The following is a 12,785-nucleotide window of genomic DNA, read 5'->3' on the forward strand; positions in this document are numbered from 1 at the left end:
AGTATGAAAAACTTTTTAGTTTTATGAGATATCGTAACCAAACTGATGGAATATAAATAAAACTTGGTTTTATATATCCTGTCCAAAGTTGGATCAAATCGGAGCACTATATCATATAGCTGTCATAGGACCGATCGGGCGAAAATTAAGTCTTAGAATGAAAAACTTTTTTGTTTAATGAGATATCGTAGCCAAGCTGATTAAATATGCATAACAATTGGTTTTATATATCCTGTCCAAAGTTTAATTTTTTCCATTATTAGTTTTTGTTATAGTAAGTACGGGTTCTCCGACAGTCGAGTATGCTCGACTGTAGCACTGGCCGACTAGTTAATATGGAATTAAAAATTATTTTTCTCAAAATAAATATAAAATCAATCATAACAATTTATTTATAGACTTCTTGGTTCAGTTTCATTAATTTTCTATTACATAAATAATATGTTTTTTTTACATATTAACCAATTCCATATTTGTAAATATATTAACTTAGAAAATAAGATGCGTTTAAATTGAAATAGTTGTAGTTAATTAAGTTATTATTATGTAAGTTTTTATTGATGATTATAATAACTAATCAATTCGGCTGTTCCTAAATTCTTTTTTACTTTGGTAATTTTTGTATTCTTTAACAAAATATATGTGTATTACAATGTATTGTGTTTTTTTTGTTTTTATTTTCTTATTATATTTACTAAAATTTTTTAGTTTTTTTTTATTGGTTGTTCATTAAGGACGATAAACCATCATAGACGTTATCAAAAGGCAAACCATTAATTATGTATGCATAACACATACATTGCTATTTACAATTTTTGTTAACTATTTTGTATTTTTATGTTTTGCAATACATGAATTGAAGAAATTAACCTAATTTATTTTTCTAATGCTAAATCTGATACAAAAACTTTCAAACGTACATTTAAAATACCATCAAGAAGACATTTTGCATGTACTGACAATAGTATGTATGCTATGAAGCGGCAGGATAGCCCTGACCACTGCGGTGAGGAGATTGTTGTTGTTGCGGTTGGATTTGTTGCTGTGCGGGTAAAATTGTTTTTTGGCTAGTCGTTGGCGATGCTGCATTACTTATATTATTTAAATTATTATTTGTAATGTTTTGGCCAAATTGAGACTTATTATTATTAGTGGTCGCTATAGTGGCAACTCGTCTAAGGCGATTATCTGGTATCGGTGGTGATTGTAAAGTGCCCGAACCTTGATGCAACGGGGAAAACGATGAAGGTCCACTGACGTTCCCACCGAATGCACCAGCAATACTACTGCTCCCACCGCTCAAGCCACCACCAGCATTACCAAAGATGCTGCCATTGCTGCTTCCAATGAGGCTCATCGAGTGCTCATTGGAAAGTATCTGATGTGCAGCCAAATTCATCTCTTCTGGCGTCATATCTAACGCCTCCTGCATCTCTCGAGCAGCCGTGCCCACAAATTCGGAATCACAGTATTTACCCAAACCCTCAGCGGCGAGTACCTAGAGAATATTATTTATATTAGTATAAATTGCATTCTAATGAAATTTATTTGTTAATATTACCCCTCCAATCAATGACTCGGCTAAGCCATTCATTTCATATGAAGTTGGTAAACGACGCTGATCGTAAGGACTAGCTGGTGTCGATTGGATCATGCGTTCGTGGCCAGGAATAGCACCATTGGGTGCGTAGACTATATATTTTCATAAAATATATAATTAAAAAGAATATTATTAAGGTGTTGTTGTCAAAATAATAGCATGTAAGGAATAGTTATTAATAAAATATGTACAGCGCTTGATGATCATTATACAACTTTCTATGCATTCTAAGATATTTTTAACATGTCCTAAATAAAAATCTATAAGTCTGCTACTAAATGCATAGATAATAAGTATACGTATACTATTTAGTATTTATATCGGTCCGTAATTAAATAAGTTTGACATTTATCGACCGATTGACTTAAGTGTTCATTAGGGTGAGCCGATTTTGTTTCACGAAAAATAGTATTCCAAATTCGTGATCTAAGGTCAATTCTAAGATGCTTTCACCAAGAAACCATATCACGAACCAGGAATTGGTTTTAGAACTATGGAGTTTGTATGAAAAAATCTTAGAATAAAGTGTACATTCGTCGGAAAAAATTTTTGACAAAAATAATATACATTATATTCGCAAGTAATTTTTTAACTATGTTTGAAACTATTTGTTCAGAGAAGAAATTTATTTATATGTGATTGATACATACAGTTTTTGGCAATTAACAATATATACAAAAAAACATATTAAAAACATAATTATTAATTATTATTTCTACTGTATGCTATGTTTCATTTTATAGATAAATATAAAAAACAAGATATGTTCATTAATTAAAAAACTTAAATTTTGCTGAAAAGCTTTGGTTAAAATCGGTCTAGTAATTATATATCTGTCAAAGAAACGATTAATCAAATTATTGCATTGCTATATAACTGTTCCAAATTTTTTGCAGCTTATGTCAATTGACCTCAACTTTAATATTACCTTGCATCTGTCTCACGATAATCTAATTGTTTCAATAATTTTTTCTTTCTCCAATTTTTCCAAAAAATTGACCTCAACTTCAACGTATTTAAATAAATATATGTTCCCTTGTCTTATTGTCTTACTGAAAATAATACGTCACATATAAAAATAAAAATTAAATTAAACTAAATTAATCTCTATCTATTATTATCCTTTTCTCCTTAGCAATAATGATCATCAAGCATATACTACATCTAGTAAGACAACTTAAATTACAGTTGACTGTTAGTGAGGCATTCAATATTACAGGCTATGTTAAATGTAATCGTACAACTTTATGTAAATAAAAATAATAAAAGCATGTTCTATAGAAAAAAAGATAACATTACTAAAAAACTGAAGCAAGCATTACACGCAAAATATAACACATAGCGAATATGCTTTTCGGCAAGGCAAATGTTTGCTGGAGCCGAGCTTTTCTAAGATATGACTTGGGCAACTTCTAAGGCCAAGGCGGCAGCGTTATTTTAACGAGGCAGACGGCGCATTAAAAGCTTTTCTTAGATATAATCAATAGCCAAGCAAAATGTATAGGTGAGTATGTGTTCAATGTATCCACAAATAGAATGTGTTTGTGGGTGAGTGTTTGTTCAGGTATTGGATATCGTTTAAATACAACCCTGTACACACAATGAGACGCGACGACAAAACAACATTGAAACTACAGTTAACGAACATTTTGTTTTGTAGTTCTGGCATATCAATAAGTTAGGTTATTGGTTATTATACATTTACAAGAGTATCGTTGACATTTTTAACTTAATTATTAATATATGTATTAGGTGGACGCAAGGCACACGGGAGCAATCAGGAATTCCAGCTTAATTAGTATATATGGGCACAACAACACTGTTATACATATATTTTTATAGACACCGATATTTTTTATATAAATATTTTGTGAATAATATTTGATTATGGTAACCTTTAATTATTCGATTCGATTTGTTTCGATCATTGATGCATGTTAAAACGGTAGCTGTTCTTGTTGTTCAGTTGTTCTTGGTTGTTGTTGAAGGTTTTATGTTTTAACTCCACGAAGGTTATACAGAACTCTTTAAAGTTATATATTAAGAATTTTACTTAAGGGGAATGCATTCATAATAAATTGTTAGCTTAGCAAATTATTGGTCAAAAATTTTAGCAAATTTTCTATGACCGAAATAAAAGCCTAGTGTAATTGTCGCTCGAAATCTCAGAGACTCATCCATCAATTATTTCAGTGTTTGAAAGTCAGCACTCGGTTGTTTTTAAATCACTTAAGCTATAATAAAGATGTTAATAAATTAGAGTTGTACAAAAACAAATTACTTTAAGAATACACTTTGGAATGACATATTTGTTACACAATAAATAATAATTATATTCTATCATGGTTATCAATAAATTAATTTTAGTTAATTGATAGTTCATCAATTTTTCTCTTATTAATCAATTTGTTAGTTTGTAATCAACAAAAGGAGCCTTAAGCATTTTGATTTGGCCACAACGCTTTAGAGCTGTAAACACTTGAAGAATAATCAAAGCTAGAAGACACTTATTTAATTGCGTAAGTAATAAAAAATAATAGTTGTTAATAAAAAGTTTGTATTTCTCATACCCCCTTCACAGTTAATAAACATCTACACATTAGAGTTGGTCAATTTATATGGATACAAAAAATTATCCAAGCCGTTGTCAAATTCGTAATCTACGATGAGTTCCAGGAAGATTTGCCAGAAAAATCAAGAAACCAACAGTGAAATGTTATCACTGTGGACAGCACGAAATGTGGGTAAGGCAACTAACAATATAAGCCGATCCGATCAGATGTGTTACATATTGATCGAAAGGTATAGTCCTAGTCATCAAAAAATTCATAGTCAAACTTTTGTAACCCACCATGATCATGAGATAAGAAGGTGTAAATGGTATGGGAAAATTAAATGAATGCAGCGGATGAGATCATTGGGGCAATTTGGTTAAATTTTTTAAGTTTTCAAAATTCTCACTAAAAATACGCGTCGAATAATTCTTCGATCATCATAATCCGACAACTGTATCAAAAGATAATTAAATTTTTAGTGGCCTTTCCAAAATGAGATGAAAAGTCAGTCAGTTTGACTGTTTGATGTGATGATGAGAAATTATTCCTTCCGTTAATTTAGCAGGAAAATGCTAAGTCCGCTAAAATTGGCAGCCCAACTACCAAGCTGTAGAACCAATAGAATCTAATTGGAAATAAATTTGTGAGGGCTTTTACCTTAAAAAAATGCTTAGCATTTGGCACATCGCGCAAAATGGTCCCTAATCTTTATACCATATTCGCTTTACTGCGGAGTGCCGAATGCAACAAATTTTTTTTCAGTTGTTCATGGGCTAAAATTAATATAGTTTATCACTAGACTTTAACCTTGTAAAGAAATTATTCTATAATACAATAATATTTTCAATTATTAAACGCATTACTTAAAATATAAAATATACAGGGAGTATGAGGCATCTCCGACCCTATAAAGTATATATATTCTTGATCAGCATCAACAACCAAGTCGATCGGTCCGTCGGTCTGTATGTCCGTCTGTATAAACAAAAGGATATCTGAGACTACAAGTAGAACGGCATTTATGGCGATTCAATGTATTCAAAATAAAACATTCTTTGAAATTTCGTTAATGTACTTTTATTTATATTGAAATAAGTAACGGGACTATAGCCTTTTCGACTAGATTTATCTATAATTGTTAGGTAAAACACTGATTTTTATACCCGTTAGTTAAAAAAATAAGTAAAATGGTATATTGTGTTCTTCGACCCGATAAGGTATATATATTCTTGATCGGCATCAATAGCGTTGGAGCAGGTCAGGGGCCAGGGCCCCCTTCCGCGCCCGTAAATCGCGAAAAACCGTCCGTCCGTCTGTATAAACACAAGGATCTCAGAGACTATAAGAGATAGAGTAACCAAATTTGGCACACAGATTTCTATAGATTCCACGCAGTTTAAATTTGTTTGAAATTGAAGCCACACCCCCCTTCGCCCCCACAAATCGCGAAAAACCACCACACCCACAGTTTTTAAGACAATAAGTTTTTTGTGGTCATTTACGTTATCTATTATTACTATCCCACTGAATCGCAGCCAGATCGGACAATTAGAATGGCAGTTATGGCGATTTAATGTTTTCAAAGTAATACAAGTAATTTTTTTAAGGACTTTTCTATATATATTGAAATAAGTAACGGGTATCGCGACTATAGCCTTTCCCACTTATTTTTAATATACGATGAAGCGAACATGTCATTGCTTTGAAATAAATCGCCAATTCATTTGTATTTCTGGGATTGCAAACGACTGCACTATGGGCGATTTTTCGGTTTTGGCGGCATAAAGTCCAATATTTCACTGTAGCATAAAAAAAAATGTTGTTCGCGAGGTGTCTCCACACTATATAAAAAAAGGTGTCGAATTTAGATAGAAGAAAATTCAGGACCGGCTTAGCTGAGTAGTCCTCAGATAGAAAATTCAGAGTTGCCAGATCTAAGAGCTTGTCGGTTTCCGACACTGTTAGTGAAACAACTGATTTTCACTAGGCTGATTGTAAGAAGAATGGAATTTTCAATCTTCTTACAAAGTAGCCGCCATTAATTTGAAAACAAACCAAATATTTTTCGACTTATTCAACTAGGAGAAAATAGCTACAATAAAGGAAACAAATTTTTTAGACCCGTACTTAAAAAAAAAACAGGGGTCTATTGAGTTTGTTTTAACGAATATGTGCGTAACAGGCAGAAGGAGGCGTAACAGACCCTATAAAGTATATATATTTGCATGATCAGCATCAATAGCCGAGTCGATATAGCAATGTTCGTCTGTCCGTCTATATGAGCGCCTAGATCTCAGAGACTATAAGAGATAGAGACACCAAACTTGGTATGTAGGTTACACTATATTGCAAGCAGATCAAGTTTGTTTCAAAATTCGGCCACGCTCCCTTTATCGCCCACAAATAGAAAAAAAAATTTCATATCCGAATTATAAGAACAATTTAAAAGCTAGTGTCACAAAATTTGGTATGTAGACTTCTCTATGTTGCAGGCAGGTCAAGTTTGTTTCTTTTATGAATCGGACCACTATCGGTCGAAAATCAAGTTTAAGTATGAAAAACATTTTTGTGTAATGAGATATCTAAAGCAAACTGATACAATAAGCATATGACTTGGATTTACATATCCTGTCGAAAGTTGCTTCAAATCGGACCACTTTATCATATAGCTGTAATAGGACCGATCGGGTGAAAATCAAGTCTTAGTATGATAAACTTTTTTGTTTTTTGAGATATCGTAACCAAACCTATAGAATATGTATTTAAGTTAGTCTTATACATCCTTACCGAAGTTGGTTCTAATCGGTCAACTATATCATATTTTATTAAATAAAGTCTTAGTATAAAAAACTTTAATGTTTAATGAGATATCGTAACCAAACTGATTAAATATGCATAACAATTGGTTTTATATATCCTGTCCAAAGTTGGCTCAAATCGGAGCACTATATCATATAGCCGATCGGGCGAAAATTAAGTCTTAGTATAAAAATCTTTTATGTTTTATGGGACATTGTTACCAATATGATAGAATATGCATTTAAGTTAACTAAATATTATTTAATTTTTTCCATTATCGGGCGAAAATCAAGTCTTAGTATGAAAAACTTTTTTTTTCGAAACATCTGATTTTTCATAAAACGAGCTTGTGAAATTTGGTGCCCAATGTATGGTGACCTTTTAAAAGCTAATAAATAAGCAAAACTGTTAAAAGTTAAAAAAGTTTGATATGGATAAATATTCTTGAGGTGCTTGAAATATAATCTGCTGCCTTAAGTAAATTTATATGTGTTGTGTTGTTGTTGTCCACTGTTATTGTTAGTATATTTTTTTTATCAAAAAACTAACCAAGGAAGTTGTGTTCCGTAGACTTTCACTTTTGTGGTGCACGCCGGTGCAAGCAACTAAAGATGCCGAGTTGTTTGTAACTATAATATAATATCTTATTTTGCTCCTTATCGAAAAAATCACATTTAAAAAATGTCATTTTGCTTGTACAAATTAAGGAACGGGAAGTAAAAGCGTGGCCTAATTGACAATTTTTTTTCCCAAAAATTTTGTTTAATATAGGTAATATTTGTACAAAATTTCAAGTTCATAGCTTAATTTTTAGTTTTTGCCAATATGTCGAATTTTTTGCCCAGAGCCGAATGGGGAGGGAGTGATCCAATTTCCAAAAACAAATTTTTTAATTTTATTTTGGTCCAACTTAATTACACTCAAAAATTAAAGTCTCTAGCTTTTTATTTAGAGTTTATGTCGCCTAAATTGAAAAATCGCCCATAGTAAACAGCGAAGAAGTGAATACTGGTCATCTTACAGTCGAGCACCTCGACTGTATTTAGTGATCTTGTTTTTGATTTGACATTAATTTCTCTACATTTTACGTCAACATATTTATTATCATTCAGTAAACTGAACATTAGACATTGAAATATCGTCCTTGACCTATGTTGCGTTTAAATGTTGTTTTGTGCAGCTATTGTTGTTCTATACAATCTACAATGTCAGAGAATATGTATTTATATTAAAATACATATACAAAATTATGAATTATTTAGTACACGTATATTAAGGCAGAAAAGCGTTTCTATGTTATATAAACTAATCTACTGAACTCTACGATAACTTGTATGCTATAACTAGGCACCACATTCATAAAAATATCGAATGTTAGTGTGCTACGAGTCTTAAATGGAAATCCATTTGATGAGTGTTTTGTCTGTGGCGCTTATAACAAACAGCCAAATAAAATAACATTAACACGTAACAGATTATTATTTTGCTAGTTACTTCACAGTGGAACTTATACTATTATTATTTTTTCTAAGTTATTTTTTTATTGTTTAACTTCATGGTCATGCCGCAGGCAAAATTCAGAACTCACAACTCAGAAGTTTTAGTGGCGCTTACGAATATTGTACAATGATAATAATTATACTATGCGCAAAATAAAAATATTAAGAGGATGTGTTAATTCAAAAAGAAAATGAGAAGATTTGTGTGTCAAAAGTAGTTAATTCAGCATAAATCGCCACAACAAACAAACAAATCTTTTGGATTTCTTTCTTTTTGTTATTATTTCCGGATAAAATAAGGAAAATAAACAAATAAAAAAAACGTTTAAATAACGAGTTTAGTGCAATTGCTTGTTGCAGTTGTTGCTGTACTTGTTGCAATTGCAGCATTTTGCGCTTACCATTGTTATATGGATGCAATAAAATACCACGATTGCGGTTGCTGAAATTAATGTTCGGGGATTGAGTAAATTCGTTTTCGGTTCTCAATGAATGTTTGCATTTAAATCACGCTAATTAATCTATATTTTCTTTACTGCTATATTCTTAAATGTTTTTGTGATATAAAAAAAATATAAAATAATATTTATATATATATATGTTTTCTTAGTCAGGTATTTAATATTTTCAACTAAGTTGCTATAAAAATTAATTTTGCGGCCCGGGCTCCCTTTGTTCATTACAAACGTTAAAGGCGCACTAAGTGAAATTAAAATGCCATTTAAACGTGGCCAAAATGAGAAATAAGAATAAAGAAACTCACTAAACAGCAAGCCATAGTAACAGGAAGTAATGTGTAAAATGAAACTCAATAATTGACGGCATCGTGTGCGGCTAAAGGTACTCGTATGATAAAATTACCAACTCATAATTCCATTGTTCGTTTCACTCTCAGTACACACTCACCCACCCGCCCCCAATACTCACTCATACGATATTGTATTGGCATCCGGTGGCAAGGTGCCGGCGACTGTTGATGCACCGCTTCCATTCTTTGCCAGCGGCCTCATCGAGATGCTTTCGCCGAAGGTTCGCAGCTCACCGCCGCTACTAGCATGGAGCTCATCTTGCAGCTTACCACTTGCTGCCATCCGTGCCTGCATTATATTGCGGGCTATATGATTTACACCGTCGGCCACACTCCGATTAAGACTATCGTACAAATAGTCAGTGCCAGTGGGATCTGTGCTTCCCAGCACCAAACTGCTGCCACCCACGCCCCCAGCTGCCAGAGAAGAGCCGCCTGTAGTCAGGGCTCCATTGCTCTGGGAAGCCTTGGCGCTACGTCGGAAGGTTCCATTACCATGACGACGAATGGAGGACCAAACGCTGCCAAAGAGCGTATGATGGCGCTGCGAATACAATTTAGATGCAATAATTTAAAATATTATCATATATAGATGCATGCATTTTATTTTATGTTAAAATGTATGCACATTTTGTCAATTATAAAAAAATATAAATACTATTTGTTGTTAGCATTAGATAGCTTGGTTGGTTTGTGTATATAATTTTATGTGAGACAATGAGATTTCTACTATTGCACCAAGATTTAAAGTTAATTCCTCATAAAAAGGTCTAAGATTTTTAGACCCCGTACTTTAAAAGCTAGAGGTTCAAGATTTTACATAGACAAAGAGAAAAGATTTTTACTGAAAATTTTATTCGGATCGGACAATAAATAGCCAAGTATTCAAATAATAAATTTTGCTGTTTGATTTGATGATGGAGCGTTGGCATATTATATAACAATTTGGCGTTCGATCAGTCGTGGGCTTCTGTGGTGTAGTGTGCTGGGTCGCAGAGCTCAGGAGATAGTTGGCCGGCCGGTCGTGAGATCGAACCCTGGCAGGGACGTATGTTTTTTAATTCGATAATTTTGCATTGACATTCAAATAGTGTTTATTAATGTTATGATGACATATGATATTAATATTGAATGTTAATAAACATTTTTGAAATTATGAAATAGAGTACTGTAAGACCAATATGGCAATTTGTACTCAACACCCTGTGTGGCTCAATTGGTTGAGCCACCGAAGTTTTGAGTTTTCTTTGATGATTGAGTCGTGGTTTCGACTCCCGGCTCCGTCGACATTTTTTTTTAATGGTTTTTAAAAAAAAATGTTTTTTGTTTTGTTGATAATTTTATTTTGTTCATGTACATTAACATTTGTAGCACACATATATGTGTTTTATAAGTATATCTGTTCTTAACTAATCTTAAAAATGCACATTTCGCTTGGAAAAAAAGTCTTTAAGATATATATCTTAACCAAACTGTGTTATTCTTTTAATTCATGACCGAAGTTGGTTCAAATCGGCCCCTATAACATAAAGCTGTCATAGGACTGATCGGGCGGAAATCAAGTCTTAGTATAAAAAACTTTTTTGTTTTATAAGATATCATGACCAAACTTATAAAATATGCATTGAAGTTAGTCTTATATATCCTGACTGAAGTTGGTTCAAATCGGACCTCTATATCATATAGCTGTCATAGGACCGATCGGGCGGAAATCAAGTCTTAGTAAGAAAACTTTATATATTATTTAAGTTAATCTTATATATCCTGAGTAGAGGTGGGAGCGGGACTCATTTTTCAGGCCCGACACGGGCCGACCCGACAATTTTTTAAAAGGCCCATGGGCCACTACGTTTGGCACGGCCCGTGCCCATCTCTAATCCTGACCGAAGTTGATTTAGTTTTTTAATAAAATGGAAAGGTCACAAAAAAATTTAAAATTTAAATCAGTTGTCGGGTTGGGAAGATCAAGGTGTCAATCGAAGCGTATTTATAAGAATTTTTAAAAATTTAGCCAAAACCAAAACCTCCTACGGGAATTATTTAAAATTGGCGCTCCGACTTACACCCTCTTATGTCAGTTGAGTTACAAAAGTCTTATTATGCAATTTTGTTTGCTATGACTAAACCATTCAATCGGTATATAGCACAATCTATCTCAGTCAATCGTTATTTATAGATTTCTAGTCGCCAACTTGTGTTTTCTTTATTTCTAATTTCTAACTTCCCCAAATATTTAGTCGGCGCATAAAATATTTATGACTTACGCGATGCATGGGTTCTGGTTCCTCAGCTAGTTCATCGAGGTTGCCAGATATGGCACGTTTCAATGCTGGCGATACCTCATGTAGTGTGCGTAGACCGGCTTGCAGGGTGACCGTGTTGCTGTCAGGATGACCCTCTTTGCCCTCCTGCTCTTTGCGCTTCTTGAAACGCCGAAAATAGTCCTGTATTAGATAAGTGGCATAAAACTTGCCCACAGTGACCTCGTCATCGTTGCCAGGTGGCGGCACCACCTGATCCAATAACTTGGGATTGGTCCGCTTCCAGATTTGTTTAATGGTGGCTCGCAGCTCGGCATTCGCATCGTCGATGTTGCCTTCTGTTTTGATGCTTAGTGACGTTCGAACAACGGCAAACAGAGTAGCATTGAAGAGAACCGTTCCATCGGAGTTTAGAGGCATGTTCATGCTGACGAGACGCTTGCAGGCCATGCGATGTGGACAGAGCTTGCCAAAGCCAAGAGGTGGTGATATCTTGCGTAGCAGGGTGACCACATCCAAGTGTTTAATGCGTCCCTTGGCATCCGGATCGTACTCGCTCCAGAGCCGGATAAACTCATCCAAATGATGGGGACCCAGGATAGACCAATCTCGCGTGAGGTAATCAAAGTTATCCATGATGACGGCCACAAACAAATTGATAATCTAAAAATAAGTTGGCAATTAGCTAAAGATAGACCTAAATTGATAGTTGATCGAATCTACCAAGAAGGAGCACAGCACATAAAATGATATAAAATAGGGATAGGCAATGGATGAGCCGCATTGCTCGCCCGGTGTATCAGAGTTCATGTCACAACGAACATCCGGCTGTGCTGAGCAGGACATCATTATATCCTGCCAGGCCTCACCAGTCGCTGAGCGGAACAGCACAAGTACCGCCTGTTGAAACGTCTGGAAATTGTTGTTGGCGGATATCGCACCATCACCATCCAGCGCAATCTTGCCAAAGACCTGAAAATGCAAAGAAAATTCGATCTTAGTATTTAGTATACACATATCACTAATTTCATGAAACGCACCTGCATGCCAACCACCGCGTATATAAAGAAAAGCAATACGATGAGCAATGCTACATAGGGTAAGGCCTGAAATGATTTGATGAAGGTCCAGAGTAGGGTTCGTATGCCCTCACCCTTGCTGAGTAACTTGACGAGACGCATAACACGAAACAATCGAAAGAAATTAATGGAAATCAAGTTTGAGCCGGCCTAGAAAAAAACAAAGAAAAAAAATCACTGAAAA

At 34.1% G+C, this 12,785-nt stretch overlaps 1 protein-coding gene across 1 annotated transcript in view; it reads right to left on the reverse strand.

Annotated features, from left to right (window-relative positions):
* Positions 1-708: 708 nt before the first annotated feature.
* LOC117782528 (voltage-dependent calcium channel type D subunit alpha-1) overlaps positions 709-12,785 on the reverse strand; it is a 38,376-nt gene continuing 26,299 nt past the window's right edge. The window contains 7 exon segments of the mRNA XM_034619550.1: positions 709-1,498; positions 1,562-1,692; positions 8,855-8,895; positions 9,381-9,805; positions 11,526-12,185; positions 12,246-12,494; positions 12,563-12,751. Of these exon segments, the coding sequence (XP_034475441.1) occupies positions 974-1,498; positions 1,562-1,692; positions 8,855-8,895; positions 9,381-9,805; positions 11,526-12,185; positions 12,246-12,494; positions 12,563-12,751 (2,220 nt within the window). The 3' untranslated portion in view covers positions 709-973.

This window comes from Drosophila innubila, assembly GCF_004354385.1.
Source record: "Drosophila innubila isolate TH190305 chromosome 2L unlocalized genomic scaffold, UK_Dinn_1.0 5_B_2L, whole genome shotgun sequence".
Classification (NCBI taxonomy): Eukaryota; Metazoa; Arthropoda; class Insecta; order Diptera; family Drosophilidae; genus Drosophila; species Drosophila innubila.